This window comes from Phacochoerus africanus, chromosome 15 (genome assembly GCF_016906955.1).
Source record: "Phacochoerus africanus isolate WHEZ1 chromosome 15, ROS_Pafr_v1, whole genome shotgun sequence".
In the NCBI taxonomy this organism is placed as follows: Eukaryota; Metazoa; Chordata; class Mammalia; order Artiodactyla; family Suidae; genus Phacochoerus; species Phacochoerus africanus.
The window spans coordinates 48,441,828-48,463,032 of record NC_062558.1 but is presented as its reverse complement, the minus strand read 5'-3'; the positions used below and the strand labels follow the sequence as shown (position 1 = coordinate 48,463,032).

Genomic DNA, 21,205 nt, shown 5'->3' with positions numbered 1-21,205 from the left:
CTGATAGCACAGCTATGGGAGTTCATAAAGAGACAACATGCACGCAAAGTGATCAGCACAGTGCCTTGGCACTTAGGAAGCGCTCAGTCAATGGCAGCTGAGTTGTGCATGCTCTCAGTTTTCTCCATCTGTAAAATGAGCGAATTAGCTGATTCATTAATTGATCCATTCTCCGGCCTTGGGTGAGTCAGATTTTCCGGGCACATGCGGAAACGCACGTCAGAGGGATGGAGGAGGACTGACAACGCTGCGCCTAGATTCAGGTTTAGCACCATAGGAACAGAAACCGGCCCCACCAGTCCAATCCCCTCGGCAGGTGCCGGAAGCACCAGGCTGATTTACCAGGAGCAGCCGGGGGAGGGCTTAACCCGCAACACCCGCGTTCTTCACTGGCCTGGTGAGTTTGAGGCTTTTGACGTCACACGCGTGCGCCTCGCTCGTAAAGGGGGGGCGTGTCCCGCAAAGAAGGAGACAAGATGGCGGCGTCCGTGAGGCTGGGTGCTTTGAGGTTGCTGCACGGTGTCACGCCTTGGCGGAGCAGGTACAGGTGCTTGGGGAAACTGCCTTAGGGCTCGGGGTGGCCCAGGCCAAACTGGGGTCTCTATCGCGGGCTCGCCCTGAGGATAGCTCGATTGGAGAGAGCCACTCACCTTCACCTCGAGCTCGGGAGCAGGTGCGACTGCCGCCGCCGCCGCTTAGGGCGGACCGAGTTTAGAGGGTGGCCGAAGTGTTTTCTCTTTGCTCTTTCACAAGGGAAAAAACCAAAAATATAAACAAAAAGTTCCTCCCAAACAGGATGAAATGGGCTGCGTGCATGCCGCTAGAGCCGAGGTAAGTCTGGACGCCTCTTAGGGATTCCTGTTGCTGGGAGCGACGGCCTGATTTGGTAATAGCCCTGGACTGGGCGTCGGGCGGCTTTCATCGGGATTCTTCGTCTCTGAAGCGAAGGGGTTGGATTTGGTAACTTCAGAATAGTTCGTGAGGGAATTGGGGCCTTAGTTGCTCTGGTGACTTCCGACTCTTAGGTTTTTAGAGGGGTCATCTAAATCCAGTTCTTAATTTTTGGAGTTGGCGAAATCGAGGCACTGAGAGAGGGAGTTGCTCAATTTCACCCAGCTAGTTAGTCAGGAGCTGAGCCGGGACCCCTGCACGGGTACCTCTCTTCCAAAGCAAAGACCTTTTCCTCAGGCTGCCCCCTGTGAGCTCTTTAATTACTCGAAATAACTTGGGAACATTTAGACTTTCGGAAAATGAAAGCTATGGTAGCTATGATTCAGAGCCTGCTGCTTGATGTCATTTCAAAGAGCTAAGATACTTTTGTGTTTCAGGCAGGCTTCATTTTGTCAGCTTTGACCAAAGTTTGTGCTATAATTTTGCGAAGTAAGGACACTGGATTTGGACTGAGAGGGAACAGAAACTGCCATTGCCCTAGCTATGAAACCTTCACTTCTCCATTATTAACTATTCAGAAATGGTGTAGCTCTCTTGCGGGGGCACTCTGCACTGTGATGGTAATGGTAACTGTTAGGATGTGGACTGGAGGGTCTCAAGTTTCAATGTTAGTACCAGGTGTGGTGTTTATGAGTCAGCCATGAAATCATCTGAACTGTGTCATAAGTTGGAAAGACTAAAAAAATGACACTATTGGGAGTTTTCATGGTGGCGCAGCAGAAATGAATCTGACTAGTATGGTTCAATCTCTGGCCTTGCTCTGTGGGTTAAGGATCCATGGTTGTCGTGAGCTGTGGTGTAGGTACTCGGCTTGGAGTACCTGTGCTGTGGCTTAGGCCAGCAGCTGTAGCTCCAATTTGACCCCCGGCCTGGGAAGCCTGGGAACTTCCATATGCCTCGGGTGCAGCCCTTAAAAAAAAAAAAAAAAAAGAAAGACACCCCTAAAAAATACATATGTTTAATGATAGTGAGGAGGATGTACTTCACTCACTGTCGCTAAAAAAGGCAAAGAAAAAAAGTCATACTTTAGTACCAGCGTAGGTAGTTAAGACTGGATTTAGCTGCAGTGGGTGGGAGAGTTAAGGATTTGGTACAATTACAACTCTTAATTTTCAAAGGAATTATTTATCAAGATGTTATATTGAGATGCAGAAAACCCCAAAAGATAACATTTTCATGATTTTTTTTTAGTAAAGCCTGTCTGTGAGACATACATTTGAAAGCCTCATATTGCAGGGAAGTTTTTCGGTAACTAAGTGGTATATAACAGGTGATAGAACAAAAAGTAATTATGGGTGATAATTTAGGGCCATATTTTCCAGACTTATTTGATTTTTTAAAAAAATGAGTTGGGTGATTCCCATGTGGTTAAGGATCTGTCATTGCCCCAGCAATTACAACTGAGGCACAGTGTGGATCCCTGTCCTGGGAGTTTCCACATGCCATGGGTGTGGCCAAAAAAATACATACAAATTTAAAAATGAGGTGGATGTTTATTAGAAAAAGAGATTCCTGGATATACCTCACCCTGCTACCAAATTCAGATTCAGTAAGATGTAGATTGGGTCTCTGGCAACTGTATTGTTTACAGGTGCCTTGGATGGTTCTGAGGTTCAGGCAGGTATGGAAATAGTACCCAGGGAGTGGTTGCCTGTGCAGGACTTTCCTTCAGGAATATTTATGACATCTCTACCATTGCCAGCTGCAGTGCCAGAGGTTGGGGGGAAAAGAGAGGAATTAAAAGATATGTCGAGGGAGTTCCCTTCGTGGTGCAGCAGAAACGAATCTGACTAGAATTCATGAGGATGTGGGTTTGATTCCTGGCCGCGCTCAGTTGGTCAAGGATCCAGCGTTGCCGTGAGCTGTATAGTGTGTGTAGGTTGCAGACCTGGCTTGGATCCCACTGTTGTGGCTGTGGTATAGGCCAGCAGCTGTAGCTCCAATTCAACCCCTAGCCTGGGAACTTCCATATACTGTGGGGGTATGTCCCTAAAAAGCAAAAAAAAAAAGGAGTTCCCGTCGTGGCGCAGTGGTTAACGAATCCGACTAGGAACCATGAGGTTGTGGGTTCGGTCCCTGCCCTTGCTCAGTGGGTTAATGATCCGGCGTTGCCGTGAGCTGTGGTGTAGGTTGCAGACGCGGCTCGGATCCCGCGTTGCTGTGGCTCTGGCGTAGGCCGGTGGCTACAGCTCCGATTCAACCCCTAGCCTGGGAACCTCCATATGCCGCGGGAGCGGCCCAAGAAATAACAACAACAACAAAAGACAAAAAAAAAAAAGATATATTGAAACAGACATTGTATTTAAAGAACTTTACAGTTTAGTAGAAGAGAGAGGAAACACTACTAAATACTCTAATACAAGATAGAACGTGAAATAAGGCCTTCAAGAGGTCTGCCAGTTCATTTTCAGGGGAACCTTCACAGCTCTAGAAAGCAGGAGAGTGTGGCATAAATTAACACATTGTAAATCAGCTGTGCTTCTGTTAAAAAAAAAAAAGCAGAAGAGACATAAGGACTATAGCTAAAGTGTTACCATGAGGGGTGATTTTAAAAATACAGCTGTGACAGTATGGGCACAGACAGTTGATGTGGCCATCCCTGTGTGCCAGCTATCAACTGTTTTGCTCTTAATAATATTAATATGTAACTAGGTGCCTAGGCTTAAGGTTTTATGTGTTTGTCTCACTCGATTCTAATGAGATAGGTTCTGTTTTTACAGCTGGAGAAACTGGGGCTTAGAATTAGTTGAGATGCCTTAAGCTGATAGGTGTCAGGATGGAGATTTGAGCCATGCAGTCAGACTTGAGTACTTAATTGTGGGCTTTCATTGCCTCCCTGCAGGATGCCCACGTGAGTTCACTATGTAGAAGGGACCTGTGATTGAACCTAGCCATTTCTCTGGAGCTTAATCCCACTGTTGAAGACAGACAGACCCCTGCATTCATGGAGGAGTACAGACAGTAAAAAAATAAGAGAATGTATAGAAGATCTGTTCATTTCAGGTGGTGAGAAGTGCTACGAAGGAAAATACAAGAAGGAGTTTCCCTCGTGGCTTAGTGATTAACGAACCCAACTAGTATTCATGAGAACACAGGTTTGATCCCTGGCCTTGCTCAGTGGGTTAAGGATCCGGCATTGCCATGACCTATGGTATAGGTTGTAGATGTGGCTCAGATGCCGAGTTGCTATGGCTGTGGCATAGGCCAGCAGCTGTAACTCCCATTCGACCCCTAGCCTGAGAATTTCCATATGCCACAGTGGGGCCCTAAAAAGCAGAAAAGAAAGAAAAAAAGAAAAATTTAAAAAGGTAATTCAGGGGTTAGACAGTGCTCCAGAGGGGCAGCTCTTGGGCTTAGAGTCAAGAGAAACCACCGAGGAGGAAGCATTTGAGCAGAGAATTACATGAGGAAGGAGTGAGCCATTTGCAGGGACATGCCCACTGGCAAACAGCATATGCAAAGGTGTGGATGGGGCAGAAGTGTGGGTGTGCAAGGAGTCAGGGAGGATAAATGAGGAGAGAGGAAGCAGCAGGATGTCTGAGAGCTCAGCGAGCACCGCTCATGTAGGGTCTGGCCTTATTTTCTATTTTGAGAAGGTCACTTTGGCTGTTCTATGGTGAATAGGACATAGAGGCCAAGCAGGGAGAACAGGCCATTGCAGTCATGTGGTGAGAGATCCCGTGGCTTGGGCTAGAGTGAGAGTGGTGGTAGAGAAGAAAAATAGGCCATTAAGGGTAGATCTTGAAGGTAGAGCCTTCATGCCTTATCAGTGGATCGAACGTGGATAATGAGAAAGAAAGTACTTAAAAAGGAGTCCTAGGGTTTTGACCTGTGCAGCTAGTTGAGTGTTGGTGCCTTTTTTTCTGAGATGGTGTTTTAATTCTAGCAATGCTGCTACAGTAACAGGTAAAGTCCACTATCTTAGGGACTTAACAGTAAAAGTTTATATCTCGATCATGTAAAGTCCCAACAGGTACTCCTGATGGACAGTGCAGCAGAGATTTGAGGACCATCTCCTGTCATCTCTAACATGGCTTCCCAAAGTCTGGATGTTTGGGGGAAAAGGGGACAGTGTGGGAAGCCTGAATGGTTCTTACATTGGTTAGAAATCAGTTTGATGGCCATACCCTACTGCAAGAGAGGCTGGGAAATGTAGTCTGTTGGGTAGAGGAAGTAGGTTTGGTAAACATCTGGCTAGTCTCTGCCACAGATAGTCAACTCTGGGGTTGGAACAGGTGGAAGGAGAGCGAGGGAGGGTCAGGAATTCAGTTTGGGACAAACTTAGTTTGAAATAATTTGGTGAGGATATTGGGTAGCCAGTTGGAAATGTGATCTGGAGGTCTCTGAAGGAGCATTGTGGGAATCCTCAGTATCTAGCTATTTAAAGGACATCTCTAGAGAGAGAGTCATAAACATAAAAGAGGTCTGAACCCTGGGCATGGCAGCAGGTGGAAGTTAGGAAGAGACTAGAGAGGAAGGAAGAAAATCAGGGTCCTAGAAGCTAAATGTGTTGCAAGAAGGAGAAAATGTGAATGAAGGCAGTCAAAAGAGAAAAACTTCAGTTATAAAATATATGTCCCTGGGATGTAATATGGTCACTAGTTAGTAATATTGTATTGCATATTTGACAGTTGCTAAAAGAGTAGGTCTTTCTCATCACAAGAAAAAATTGTGTAACTATGTATGGTAAGGGATGTTAACTAGATTATTGTGATCCTTTCACAATATATATAGATAGGGAATAATGTACACCTGAAGTTAATATAATGTTACATGTTTTTAGACTTCAATGGAATAAAAGGAGGAGGAAGGGATCACTAGTAGCACATGCTGCTGAGAAGTCAAATAACATGAGGTCCAAGAAATGAACTGTGGGATTGGCAGCATGGAAATGGTGACCTTGCAAGAGGTGACCTGGTAGAAACAGAAGCCTGGTTGAGTGGGATTAAGAGAGAGGAAGGCGAGGAAATGATGACAATGAATGTAGCCCTTTTTTTTTTTCCTTTTTATGACCATACCTGTGGCATATGGAAGTTCCTGGGCCAGGGGTTGAATTGGAGCTGCAGCTGCCTGCCTACACCACAGCCACTGGGACACTGGATCTGAGCTGCGTCTGCATCTGCATCCTATGTTGTAGCTCTTGGCAACACCAGATCCTTAACCCACTAAGTGAGGCTGGGGATTGAACCCACATCCTCAAAGAGACAAAGTCTTGTCCCCAACCTGCAGAGCCACAAAGGGAACTCCAAACATAGTTCTTTTTAGGAACTTTACTGGGTTGGACAGTATTTGTGTAAGATCAGAGGAAGTACAACATTTATACAAGGATAGAAGTGATTCAGGAATGAAAGACAAAATATGTAATGGGGCATTTGCCTGGCACTGTTGCAGGAGGTGGGGATACACCAGTGGATGAGACACCTCTTGGGAAGATCCATATGTAGAACCAGCCACCTGGGAAGTTTTCTTTGTGGCTCAGTGGAAATGAATCTGACTAGCATCCATGAGGATGCAGGTTTGATCCCTGGCCTTGATCAGTGGGTTAAGGATCCAGCGTTGCCGTGAGCTGTGGTGTAGGCTGCAAATGAGGCTCAGATCTGGTGTTGCTGTGGCTGTGGTGTAGGCCAGCAGCTATAGCTCCAGTTAGAACCCCTAGCCTGGGAATCTCTGTATGCGGCAGGTACGGCCCAAAAAAAGAACCGGCCACCTGAGTACTGTCCTTTGGGTTATGGTAAAAACGAGTTATTTCCCACCTGTACCTCCCCCAATCCATACCCCTTCCCCCAAAAAAGCCTTATTCAACAGACTGCAAGCATTCTTTCAGCAGCAATTCTGGAAGACACAATGCAGCAGTGTACACAACACGATATAGCCTTGAGTCCGATTTTATACCTCTTGTTCTCATTGCACTTAGAAAGCAGGGTTTTAGGCATTTAGCTTTTGTAGTGGGAGTATCCAGTATAAGAGATAAACATTGTTCCCTGCTGAAAGAACATTGACATGCAGCAATACATCCTCCTTTGTGTTAACACTTGTCCATCCATCTGGCCTTAGAGGGGGTGGTGATTTTCAAGGTCCCAGGCTTATTCTCCATACAAACCTTGCTTGCCTATAGGAGAATCAGAGTTGTCATGTTAGCACCATGCTATGAGAGTGTTTTTAAGTCAAGGAAATTTCATGAGAAAAAAATTAAGGTGTTTATTTATTTATTTATTTGTCTTTTTTTTTTTTTTTTTTGCCATTTCTTGGGCCGTTCCCGCGGCAAATGGAGGTTCCCAGGCTAGGGGTCGAATTGGAGCTGGAGCCACCAGCCTATGCCAGAGCCACAGCACCACAGGATCCAAGCCGAGTCTGCAACCTACACCACAGCTCACGGCAATGCTGGATCCTTAACCCACTGAGCAAGGCCAGGGATCAAACCCACAACCTTATGGTTCCTAGTTGGGATTCATTAACCACTGAGCCATGAAGGGAACTCCTGAAGGTGTTTGAATCTGATCTTGTTTACAGGTTATCTGTTTTAAGACAAAACTGCTAAATATCCTCACATGTAAATATTATTGTATGAAAGTCATAAATGCAGTTCTGTATTCCACAAAATAGCAATTTAGACATTTATAAGAGTAAATTTCTATTTCTCTCATAAGGGGCTCCAAAAAAAAAAAAAAAAGAAGCACTTACTGACATAGTTTCCTTATTTTAGATTTAGGTCAAGGAGTTCCACTGGGGTGCATCGGGAGTTAAGGACTCAGCATTGTCACCACATCAGCTCAGGTTCAGTTCGTGGCCTGGGAACTTCTACATGTTGTGGGTGAGACCAAAAAAAAAAAGAGTTCAGATCCACATTTGGGGAAACTGAAGTGCTGTCTGCATTGAAAGTGTCGTATTTGCGCTTTGATTAAGGGAAGATCCAGTTGTTAACTAAGAATTCATTAATGCTTTCTTTGCTGGCAGGTCACTTATTGCCACCGGAACTATGTCCAATTTCCCTGGGTGAAATAAACAAAGAATCAGAATAATATTTTCTTAGAACTTGAAGCCGTGAAAATAGTAATTTTTTCTCAGAATGCTTGGAAAACCTATTCACTCAGTGAAAGTAGCTTTTGTGGCAAAGTAGCCACAAATGATAATTCAAAAATTCTAAACTGAAGAGCCTTCCAGACTTGAAGTAGATTAGAATAGTTGAGCCTGGTTTGTTGTATCATTTTGTTTTTTTCCCCAGGACTAACTTTTTTTTTTTTTTTTTTTTTTTTTTGCCATTTCTAGGGCCGCTCCTGCGGCATATGGAGGTTCCCAGGCTAGGGGTTGAATCGGAGCTGTAGCCACTGGCCTATGCCAGAGCCACAGCAACTCGGGATCTGAGCCGCGTCTGCAACCTACACCACAGCTCACGGCAACGCCGGATCCTTAACCCACTGAGCAAGGGCAGGGACCGAACCCGCAACCTCATGGTTCCTAGTCGGATTCGTTAACCACTAAGCCACGACGGGAACTCCAGGACTAACTTTAAGTTTAAAATTTCAGCCACATTATTAGGTTCTTTTTTTTCTTTTTTTCTTTTTTTTGTCTTTTGTCTTTTGTCTTTTTAGGGTCGCACCTACGGCATATGGAGGTTTCCAGGCTAGGGGTCTAATCAGAGCTGTAGCCACCAGCCTATACCACAGCCACTGCAACATGGGATCCGAGCTGTGTCTGCAACCTACACCACAGCTCATGGCTTGCCAGATCCTTAACCCACTGAAGGATGCCAAGGCTCGAACCTGTGTCCTCATGGGTACTGGTTGGGCTCATTAACCACTCACCCATGACGGGAACTCCTATTAGGTTCTTTAATAAGTAGGGATTAGAGGTTACGAGGTTGTGTACAGCTCTTCTTCTGTGGTGATGAAACATATGGCTTTGTGTAAATGCTGGCTTTACTGTTGATTATGATCTTATACTTAATTAAGAAAAAAGTAACTTTTTATTGTGAAATGGTTTTAGACTTGGAGAAAAGTTATAAAAATAGTACTGAGAGGATTTCCCTGGTGGCCAAGTGGTTAATGATTTGGTGTTGTCACTGCTATGGGTCAGGTCACTACTATAGCTCAGGTTTGAGGCCTGGCATGAGAATGTCCACATGCCACAGGTGTGGCCAAAAATAAAAAAAAATTCCATAGAATTCCCAAATATCCTGTACTCTAATTCTGCATATGTCAGCTATATTTGGTTTATTATCCTCTCTCCCTTCCTCTTCCTTACTTCTCTCTTTGTGAGAGAGAGAGAGAGAGAATTTTTTTCTGAAGCTCTTATTTGTTTTTTTATCCCCTTTTTTGTCTGCTCTGCAACATACGGAGTTTCCGGGCCAGGTATCAGATCCTGACCTAAGCTGTAGCTGCAGCAACACTAGATCCTTTTTTTTTTTTGTCTTTTGTCTTTGTTGTTGTTGTTGTTGTTGTTGCTACTTCTTGGGCCGCTCCCGCGGCATATGGAGGTTCCCAGGCTAGGGGTTGAATCGGAGCTGTAGCCGCCAGCCTATGCCAGAGCCACAGCAACGCGGGATCCGAGCCACGTCTGCAACCTACACCACAGCTCACAGCAACGCCGGATCGTTAACCCACTGAGCAAGGGCAGGGACTGAACCCACAACCTCATGGTTCCTAGTCGGATTCGCTAACCACTGCGCCACGACGGGAACTCCAGCAACACTAGATCCTCAACCCACTGTGCTGGGCTGGGGATTGAAACCCACATCCCAGTGCTCCCAAAACACCACCAATCCCATTGCCCCATAGTGGGAGCTCTTTCTGAATTTCTTTTTTTTTTTTTTGTCTTTTGCTATTTCTTTTGGGCCGCTCCCTCGGCATATGGAGGTTCCCAGGCTAGGGGTCGAATCGGAGCTGTAGCCACCGGCCTACGCCAGAGCCACAGCAACGTGGGATCTAAGCCATGTCTGCAACCTACACCACAGCTCACGGCAACGCCGGATCATTAACCCACTGAGCAAGGGCAGGGACCGAACCCACAACCTCATGGTTCCTAGTCGGATTCGCTAACCACTGTGCTACGACGGGAACTCCCTCTTTCTGAATTTCTTGATGCCCCTTTACTTTTAAATATTTGAGCCCTTTTCCCATAAGGATATTTTCTTACATAACCCACAATTCAGTGGTCAAAATGAGGAAATTAACATAAATAAAATACTGTTATTGAACCTCTAGATTATATTCGTATTTTGGCAGTTGATCCACTAATTTCTTTTTATTAAAAAAAATGTTTATTTGGAGTTCCCATCGTGGCTCAGTGGTTAACAAATCTGACTAGGAACCATGAGGTTGCGGGTTCAATCCCTGGCCTTGCTCAGTGGGTTAATGATCTGGCGTTGCCGTGAGCTGTGGTGTAGGTTGCAGACATGGCTTAGATCCCACGTTGCTGTGACTCTGGCTTAGGCCTGTGGCTACAGCTCCAATTAGACCCCTAGCCTGGGAACCTCCATATGCTGTGGGTGCAGCCCTAGAAAAGACCAAAAAAAACCAACAACAACAAAAAAAACACGCAATGTTTATTGGCCTATTTTTGCTTGATTATAGGCATCCTCACTGTGAAGACATTGCCCTGAGCCATCTCCTACAGTCCTTAAGGAAGCTGCCTTTCAGAACCTTTTCTACAAGTAAGTAGCAGTTAGAGGCAATGCCAGCCTCAGTTTGCTTCAGTTTGCTTGTTTGTAAATTGGGGTAAACACAGCACCTATTTCCTAGGATTACTGTAGGAATTAGAAGAAATTGTACCTGTGAAGTGCTTTGAGTACCTGACATGTAGTTACCATTGAAACATTAGCTGCTATTGTCTCATTGTTTTTACTGGCTGCATAGTATTCCACTATAGGACTGTACTGTTTGGTGTTGGACATTTAAGTTGCTTCTAATCTTTCTATTACACCCAATTCTATAGTAACATATCTTTGTATATCCTCAGGATGAATTTGTAGGTTCTAGGTAGAATTGCTGGATCAAAAGGTTTGTTTATTTTTTTTTTTTTCATTTTATGGCTACTCCCTTGGCATATGTAAGTTCCTAGGCCAAGGGTTGAATCAGAGCTGTAGCTGCCTACCTATGCCATAACCACAGCAATGCTGGATCCTTAACCCACTGGGTGGGGCCAGGGATCAAACTTGCATCCTCACAGAGACCATGTTGGGTTCTTAACCTGCTGAGCCATAGCAGAAACTTCAGGTTTATGTTTTTTTTTTTTTTGTCTTTTTGCTATTTCTTTGGGCCGCTCCCACGGCATATGGAGGTTCCCAGGCTAGGGGTCGAATCAGAGCTGTAGCCATTGGCCTACGCCAGAGCCACAGCAACGCGGGATCCGAGCCACGTCTGCAACCTACACCACAGCTCACGGCAACGCCGGATCGTTAACCCACTGAGCAAGGGCAGGGACTGAACCCACAACCTCATGGTTCCTAGTCGGATTTGTTAACCACTGCGCCACAACGGGAACTCCAGGTTTATGTATTTTTAAACAATAAGGTCCTACTGTATAGCACAGGGAACTATATCCAATCTCCTGGGATAGACCGTGATGGAAAAGAATATTAAAAAAGAATGTACATATGTATATAACTGAGTTGCTTTATTGTATAACAGAAATTGGCACAACATTGTGAATCATCTATACTTTAATAATAAAAAGGGAGTTCCCATTGTCGCCCAGCAATAACATACCCGACTAGTATCCATGATGATATGGGTTCGATCCCTAGCCTTGCTCAGTGGGTTAATGATCCAGCATTGCTGTGAGTTTTGGTGTAGGTTGAAAGTGTGGCTTGAATCCTGCCTTGCTATGGTGTAGGCCAGCAACCACAGCTCTGATTTGACCTGTAGCCTCGGAACTTCCATATGCCATGGATATGGCTATAAAAAGCAAAAAATAGTAATAAGAAAAATAAATAGGTTGTATTTATTTTATAATTTGGTGTTTAGGTCAAATTGCTCTTCAGTGAGCATTGTCCCATTTTACACTAATTTGAGCAGGAAGTGTTCATGAGTATATCAGTTCCCCACACCTTTGACAACACTGGATTATGAAATTTTTGCAACTTGTAAGCAGCTATTCGAACCCATACAAAATGTGTATTGTCTTGGAGTTCCCTGGTGGCACAGGGGGTTAAGGATATGGCCTTGTCACTGCTGTGGTGTGGGTTTGATCCCTGACCCAGGAGCTTCTGCATGCCCTGGGCACAGCCTAAAGAAATATAAAAAATTGTGCTTTTTATCTAAATATTCTTTTTATTCTGTCATACCAAAAACTATGTGTAAGTACCCAGTAAGAGTACCTTGGGAATAAAATGAGATGGTTAATGAGAATTTAAAAAAAAGGATTATTATGGTAGTTAATGCAGAACAGCTGCATTTTACTTTTTTAATTAGGACTTGCATGCTGGAGTTCCCATTGCGGCTCAATGGTAACAAATCTGACTAGTATCCATGAAGATATGGGTTCAATTCCTGGCGTCACTCAGTGGGTTAAGGATCTGGTGTTGCCATGAGCTGTGGTGTAGATCACAGACATGGCTCAGATCCTGCATTGCTGTGGCTGTGGTGTAGGACAGCAGCTGTAGCTCTGATTGGACCCCAGCCTGGGAACCTCCATATGCCATGCATGCGGCCCTAAAAGACAAAAAAAAGGGGGGGGGAACTTGCATGCTGGAGCATGTTAGAATTACTTGAAGATTTGGAGGGGGCACCTCCCTCACTTAAAGGATGGAAACTGAGCCATAATCTTGGACCTGAAGAAAAGCAGTGCTTTATAAAGTGACACACCCAATGGAGAGCTGGTCAGGGCACTCTCTGCTGAATACTTCCTTTTGGAGGAGTAAAGTAAGCCTTTGGATGGAAGAGAAAGAGACCTATAATTGAAGAAGGGACCAGGGTAGCCGAAGCAATCAGTCTAGGATGCTGGTGAAGTGCGGGGAGGGACAGAAGCTCTCTTGGTAACAGCAGTCATCAAATTTTTCAGAAAGAGGAAAAAAATGTTTCTTGCTTTTTGACAAGTTTTTCTGGTCAGAGGTAGAATATTTAGTTATTAAGTAGTAAGGATTCATTAGGAATAATCAGAACATTAAAGAGATTATTGATGTCCGTATGTGCTCATTAGAACAAAGAAACAGCAACAACCAAAAATGGTGGAGGAACAGTGACATAGGGACAGCATGATTTCCTCCCATTGGGAGCCTCAGGCAGTACAGAGAATGTGTGCTTTGGTTTTGCACAGGCTACTGAGAATTCTGCTCTTGAGATTTTGTTTTAATAACAATTTTATTGAGATATAATTCACATACCATAAAATTCACCCTTTTAAGTGTACAATTCAGTGTTCTTCCGTATAGTTGCAGGGTTGTGCATCCATCACCACCATCTAGTTTTATTTATTTATTCACATTTGTATTTCTTTTTGTCTTTTTTGGGCTGCACCCAAGGCATATGGAGGTTCCCACGCCAGGGGTTGAATCAGAGCTATAGCTGCCGGCCTCCGCCACAGCCACAGCAGCGCCACATCTGAGCCACATCTATGACCTACACCACAGCTCATGGCAACGCCAGATCCTTAACCCATTGAGCGAGGCCTGGGATTGAACCCGCATCCTCATAGAAACTAGTTGGGTTCGTTAACTGCTGAGCCACGAAGAGAACTCCCAGTGTTTTCATCTTAAATTCTGTAACTGTGGTGGCAGTCAAGGTGTGTTGTAGTTTCTCAGCAAAGATGCTTGTCCTTCACTGGGGAGAATTTTGAGGCAGAGGGGTCTTTGTAGTGACTCAATGCTACACCTGTCTGTCAGATCCCTTCAGGGTCCAGTCAGCTTTGCTGAGAGCTTTTCCTGGCCCTCCTGTTGGTGCTGTGCTTGCATAACTCATCCCTGCCCCTTCTCAAAAATTTTCCTGTTTTTTGTTGCAGATGCCAGAAAAGTCCACACAGCCCCTGCCCGAACCTTGTCACTGCTGCGCCCTCTGCCTGTGCTGGTTGCGACGGGCGGCGGGTATGCAGGTTACCGGCAGTATGAGAAGTACCGGGAGCGGGAGTTGGAGAAGCTGGGATTGGAGATTCCACCCAAACTTGCTGGCCACTGGGAGGTAGGAGTAGGGTGGAACCACCTTGAGTTCTCTTGTACCACAGGTGTCTGTCACTTTGTGAACTGCCCCAAAGTTAAACTGTTTGAGAAAGTGAAATATGCCTTCTTGGAGCTCATGTCTCCAGTGGGTTTGGGGCCGATGCAGAAAGTTATACCTTCAGTATTATGTCAGGTTTCCGTCTGTCTCCAGACCCACCCCTGGCCTCTTCAAGGGCTCTGAGTGGAAATTTTCTGCTGCTGAAATCCTGAATTCATGCCTTATCTTGGGGCTGGCGTCCTGGCCATTCATGCCTTCTCATCTGCGAATGAGCTGAAATGGTTGGACTTTTCGTGATGTGGATAAGTTCTCACCAGGAACCAGACTGAAATCAAATTTCTTTATCATTATTGATCAGAATGTTCCCCCTGTGGTAGGGCTGCGCAGGAGGGGTGGGCCTCCATGTCACTGAGCCACTAGTGTTGCATCATGAACTGTCTTACTCATCTGTGCCACCGTGGCCCAGGATGACACCTGATTCCAAGCAGACCTTCAGTAAATACTGAAATTGAATATAAAGGTATAAATTTAAAAATTGCTTTCTCTCAGCCATAATTTAAGAAATGAAATATCTGAAGTATCAGTAGACCCTTATAGCCTGGGCAAAAGAGGAAGTGAAAGCAGAGATGTTATGTGTTCGGGATGATATGTTTGGATTTCCTCATGAGCTGCTCCCTATCAATGATCTAGCTCAGCGGAATCCAACGTCCAGGCCCTGAAGGCAGGTTCCAGCCTTGCTCCTCAGTAGCTGTGTGGACTTGGACATAGCACTTTTGAAGTTTTCTGTTAGTATGTTACAGACTCTTTCAATGAAGGTAACTGTGCAGTATGTGAGTCAGGCTTTTTAAGTATGCTGAATGCTGTTTATTTCTAGTGACATCGTTGGTTTCCTCTGTAAATATATCCTTCTCCTTCAGACTAGTGATGGACTTGTAAGACTGTGATCCATGACTCACTCAAGTATTAGACCCAGACTGGCTTCCTGCTGACCCAGCCATCTGTCAGGCTGACCCGCCCTGTGACAAGCTCACATACTTTCAGGAATTTCCCACTCATTTCAAAGGAAATTTGCCAGTTCCACATTCATGAAAGACCAATGTCAGTACTTTTTTTTTTTTTTTAGCATCCGCTGTTTGTATAATTGGGATTACTGCCATATCTGAATCAATACCTAAAAGACAGTTGTTTGTAAGAGGACAGGGTTGATTAGTTCACAAGTTCTAGGCTCTGGAGAGTGACAGGACATGGCAGTGGAGTGGCCTAGTGCAGTGAGAAGTCTGAAGCCCCTGTTAGTAAAGAATTGGGCTTACATTAGATCCTGTTCTTTTGGTTGAGTAAGATGGTTCCTGGATTTGCAAGTTGGGCAACATTTCATTTTATGAAGGAGAAATGGTCTGGGTTCAGAGTAGATGCTCTTAAGATTTTAGGAGAGGTAGCAGGTTGTGAGAAGGGGGCTTCTGAACTGGCAGTCAGGGGCTGGATCTTAGTTCCACCCCTGCCTCCACTTGGTCACTATCATCTTACATGAAAAATGAGAGAGTATAATCTAGCTGATCCTTAGAATTGTTCGGGGGGGCTTTAAAAATTTTGGATCTGTTGGGCTCACCCTTGGAGATGTAGAAAGTCTGGGCAAGGCTCAAGAATTTCGTTTTTTAAAAGCCCCACAGATGATGCTGGTGACAAGCCAGGTTTAGGAACCATGGACAGATTAGCTCTAAGGTTCCCTTCAGGGCTCCATTTTTATTGGGCAGATGAAAATTCCTGGTGGTGATTTTGCTGGAATATATAACCCCTTCCTGTACCTTAGGTCAAGTCTGGGGTTTCCAGAGCTGAGAGAGAAGACAGCCTGGAAGTTATTGCTGAGATGAGCCTCTGGGGTCAGTGGCACAGTCGAGGTGACAGGATAATTTTGTTTTACCAAATAGCATTTTCTGGATTTCCAGGAGACAGATGTGGGCAGTGTAGCCATCCCCACACAGGGAGCATTCCTGTTAGCCCCTGTTGGTTAGCCCAGCATGAAGCCTTTGTTCCCCCTTCCTATCTTGTAAATTAATACCTTATATTGAACACGTCAGTTTTTCTGCCCCCCTTTTAGTTACAATAGCTCCCTCAGATCAAAGGGCAGATGTTAGAGCTGTTTTACAAATGGAAAAACGAGTTGGTAGCAGAGTAGGTTTCCCACTGGAGGTCTGTTGATGCCAAATCCTATACTTCTGGAACAATACCATGTCAGTAGGAGGAGGTGCTCTTAGTACAGAAGCTTGACTCTGAGAGATGGACATGAGGACATGCTGTGCCCTTGAGCCTACATTCTTTGGGGCTCTGACTGAAGTGTGACTGAATTTGAGTGTCCTGACTTGAAAAGTTGTCTGCGATACTGTAGATGAGATTCATAGTAGGCTGCCCACCCCACCCCCAGCATAGTGCTCTTAAAGAATTCTTACCCACCCCTTCCTTTTATTTAAATAGAATTTCTTTCCTTCTTTCCTCCCTCCCTCCTTTCTTTCTTTCTTTCATTTTAGAAGAAACCGTAATTCCAGAATCTGCCCCCCTCACAGGCTGCAGGCTGTCCTTTAGGATAGGATTGGACGCAGCTCTCACAGAGGGGCAGGGGCATTGGGGTGTGTTGGACAGGGTGTCAGCAGACTTGAGATCTGGGCACTGTCTGCTCTGTGACCTTGGGCGTGTTGTTTCAACTTTCTGAGTTCTGTTTTCACACATTTAAGAAAATGTTTCTAAGAAATTTGCCTGTGTAAGATTCATGATCTTTTTATGGTAGAAAAGGAAAAAGCTCCTGCAGTTGGCTGTGGAAGTTAATCGTATGTGTTTGCTGCTGTGTAATTAAGGGATTCTGTAACTAACAACAAAGTAACCTGTTAAGGGGTGTGTTTGAAGCCTCTGGAAACTTTCAGAAGCATCCAGATTGCAGCAGCTCAACTCTTTCTCTTTCTGGAATCACTTTTCCCAATGTGGAAATAGCTTTATCCTTTAATTATAAAGAAAAAAAAAAGATGTTGCAAATTATTAAGACGAAAGAGTTGATGACTGGAGTTCCCTGGTGGCCTAGTGGGTTAAGAGTCCAACATCGTGTGGCTTAGGTACCTGCTGTGGCTCGGGTTTGATCCCAGGCCTAGGAACTTTTGCATGCCACAGGCACAGCCAAGAAAAAATAAAGTCAATGACCTTTATAATCCTAATCGTACAGGCTGCAGGAAACCAGTTAACACTTCGGTGAACATAGCCTTTCTAGGCTATTGGCTATGTTTAGGAATATGTATTGCTTGTTTAATTTTTATTTAATTTATTTTCTTCATAACTTTAACACTAAAATTTTCACACAAAAAGCTGAAAGAACTATATATTCTTTTATAAAAATATATATTAATTTTCATCATAGTCTAACCCAGGAGATTGGATATAGTTCCCTGTGCTATACAGTAGGACCTTATTGTCTATCCATATTAAATGTAATAGTTTTCATCTACTAACCCCAAACTCCCAGTCCATCCTACTCCCTCTTCCCTCCCCCCTTGGCAACCATAAGTATGTTCTCTATGTCTGTGAGTCTTTTCCATTTTGTAGATAGGTTGGTTTGTGCTGTGTTTCAGATTCCACATATAAGTGATGTCATATGGTGTTTGTCTTTCTCTTTCTGACTCAATTCATTTAGTCCAATAATCTCTAGTTGCATCCATGTTGGTGCAAATGGCATTATTTCATTCTTTTTTATGGCTGAGTAGTATTCTACTGTATATATGTACATCTTCTTAATCTGTTCATTGACAGATGAACATTTAGCTTGTTTCCATGTCTTGGCTATTGTGAATAGTGCTGTGTCTTAGGAGTGCATGTATCTTTTTGAATTACATTTCAAAATTGAAATGGGATTGCTGGATCATAGGGTAGTTCTACATTTATTTTCTGAGGAATGTCTGTACTGTTTTCAACTGTAGTTGTACCAGTTTACATTCCCAGCAGCAGTGTATGAGGGTTTCCTTTTCTCTACACTTTCTCTAGCATTTGTTATTTGTAGACTTATTAATGATGGCCAGTGAGGTGGTACCTCATTGTAGTTTTGATTTGCATTTCCCTAATAATGGTGATGTTGAGCATCTTTTCATGTGCCTACGTATGTATGCTGTCTTTGGAGAAATGTCTAAGTCTTCTGCCCATTTTTCAATTGGGTTGTTTTTTTGTTGTTGAGTTGTTTATATATTTTGGAGATTAAGCCCTCATTGGTTGCATTGTTTGCAACTATTTTCTCCCATTCTGTAGATCGTCCCCCCCCCCCTTTTTTTTTTGGCCACCCTGCAGCATATGAAGTTCCTGGGCCAGGGATCAAATCTGAGCTACGGTTGTGACTTATGCCACAGCTGTGGCAACACCAGATCCTTAACCCAGTGTGCCAGGCCAGGAGTGGAACCTGCATCCCAGTGCTGCAGAGACATTGTGGATCCTGTTGTGCCACAGTAGATATTCCTGTCTTTTCATTTTTATGGTTTCCTTTGTTATACAAAAGTACAAATTTAATGAGGTCCCATTTGTTTATTTTTGTTTTTATTTCTGTTGTCTTTGGAAACTGACCTAAGAAAACATTTGTATGGTTGATGTCAGAGACTGTTTTGCCTGTGTTCTTTTCTAGGAGTTTTATGGTATCATGTCTTATGTTTAAGTCTTTAAGCCATTTTGAGTTTATTTTTGTGTGTGGTGTGAGCGTGTGTTCTGACTTCACTGATTTATATGCCAGCAGTCCAGTTTTCCCAGCATCACTTGTTGAGGAGACTTTTTCCCATTTTATGTTTTTGTCTTTTTTGTTGAAGTTTTTTTGTTTGTTTTTGTTTTTTGCTTTGCTTTTTAGGGCTGCACCTGAGATATATGGAGGTTCCCAGGCTAGGGAGCTACAGCTGCCGGCCTACACCACAGCCACAGCAATGCCAGATCCAAGCCGTGTCTGCAGCCTACATCACAGCTCATGGCAATGCCAGATCCTTAACCCACTGAGCGAGGCCAGGGATCAAACCCGCAACCTCATGGTTCCTAGTCGGATTCGTTAACCACTGAACCATGACAGGAACTCCACTTTCCATTTATTTGAATCCTCTTTAATTTCCTTGATTAATGTTTTATAAAAGTTCTCAGCACATGTCTTTCACCTCCTTGGTCAGGTTTATTCCTAGGTATTTTTTTTTTGTATGATTTTAAAAAGTATTTTTTTACATTCCTTTTCATTGTTAGCATATAAAATATTTCATTGTTAGTATCCAAAAATGCAACCGATTTCTGAGTATTAATCTTATGTCCTGCTATTTTGCTGAATTTGTTTATCAGATGGAGTAATTTTTGTGTGGAGTCTTTAGGGTTTTCTATATCTTGTATCATGTCATCTATATGTAGTGACAGTTCTATCTCTTCCCTTCCAATTTTGATACCTTTTATTTCTTTCTCTTGTCTGATTTCTATGGCCAGGACTTGCAATACTTTGTTGAATGAAAGTGTTGAGAGTGGGCATCCTTGTCTTGTTCTAGATTTTAGCAGGAAGGCTTTCAGCTTTTCTCTGTTGAGTATTATATTGGCTATGGGTTTATCATAAATGGCTTTGATTATGTTAAGGTATGTTCCATCTGTACCCACTTTGATAAGAGTTTTGATCTTGAATCAAATGGATGTTGAATTTTGTTGGATGTTTTTTCTGCATCTAGTTAAGATGATAATGTGGTTTTTTACTTTTGTTAATGTGACATATTACATTGATTTTCATATATTGAACCATCCTCTATACTTGCGGTGAATCCCACTTGGTCATTGTGTATGATGTTTTTTATGTGTTGTTGAATTTGGTTTGCTAAAATTTTGTTGGGAATTTTTGTATCTCTTTTAATCAGAGTTACTGGCCTGTGATTTTCTTTTTCAGTAGTATCTTTGTCTGGTTTTGCTTTAAGGGTGATGGTAGCTTCAAGGAATGCCTTTGGGAGTGTTCCTTCTTCATTTTTTTTTTTTTTTTTGCCTTTTCTAGGGCTGCTTCCCACAGCATATGGAAGTTCCCAGGCTAGGGGTCGAATCAGAGCTGTAGCCACCAGCCTATGCCAGAGACACAGCAATGCGGGATCCAAGCCGCATCTGCAACCTACACCACAGCTCATGGAAACGCCGGATCCTTAACCCACTGAGTGAGGCCAGGGATCGAACCCACAACCTCATGGTTCCTAGTTGGATTTGTTAACCACTGAACCATGACGGGAACTCCATTCCTTCTTCATTCTTTTGGAAGAGTTTAAGAGGGCTGAGTGTAAAAGTTCTTTGTATGTTTGGTAGAATTCACCTGTGAAGACATCTGGTCCTGAACTTTCATTTCTAGGGATTTTTTTTTTTAATGTATTCAGTTTCACTTCTAGTGATCTGTCTGTTCAGATGATCTATTTCTTCTTGATTCAGTGTTGGTGGGCTTTATATTTCTAGAAAGTTGTCCATTTCTTCTAGGTTTTCAAATTTGTTGGTGTGGAATTACAGTGTTTTGTATTTCTGCAGTATCCATTGAGATTTCTCCTTTTGAATTTTTTATTTTGTTTATTTGGGTTATCTCTCTTTTCTTCTTGGTGAGCCTGGCCAGAGGTTTGCCAAGTTTGTTTTACCCTTTCAAAGAACCAGCTCTTGGTTTTATTGACTTTTTTCTATTGCTCCCCCCGCCCCCTTTTTGGATGCCCTGAAGCACATGGAGTTCCCAGGCCAGGGCTCAGATCCAAGCCACAGTTGTGGCCTACTCTGCAGCTGCAGCAATGCCAGATCCTTTTAACCCACTCTGCCGGACTGGAGATCAAACCTGTGTACTGGCACTGCAGAGATGCTGCCAATCCTGTTGTGCCACAGTGAGAACTCCTTCTGTTGTTTTTTTAATCTCTATTTTATTTATTTCCCCTTTGATCTTTATTATTTCCTTCCTTCTGATGACTTAGGTTTTGTTTGTTCTTCCTTTTATTATTTTTTTAGGTTGTAGGTTAGTTTGTTGATTTGACCTTTTCCTTGTTTTTTAAGGAAGGCCTGTATTGCTATGAACTTCCCTCTAAGAACTGCTTTTGTGCCATCCCATAGATTTTGTTTGGTTGTGTTTTCAT

The 21,205-nt window shown here is 43.6% G+C and overlaps 1 protein-coding gene across 3 annotated transcripts in view; it reads left to right on the top strand.

Moving 5' to 3' along the window:
- Window positions 1-423: 423 nt before the first annotated feature.
- The window catches only part of PISD (phosphatidylserine decarboxylase), a 38,993-nt gene continuing 18,211 nt past the window's right edge, over window positions 424-21,205 (top strand). The window contains exons 1-3 of one of the 3 annotated variants that reach the window (XM_047762176.1): window positions 424-541; window positions 10,521-10,600; window positions 13,885-14,060. In XM_047762176.1, coding sequence (XP_047618132.1) covers window positions 477-541; window positions 10,521-10,600; window positions 13,885-14,060 — 321 coding nt within the window. In that variant the 5' untranslated portion in view covers window positions 424-476. Of the gene's footprint in view, window positions 542-10,520; window positions 10,601-13,884; window positions 14,061-21,205 lie in introns of those variants that run through there. The other 2 variants (XM_047762175.1, XM_047762179.1) reach the window with 2 other exon arrangements.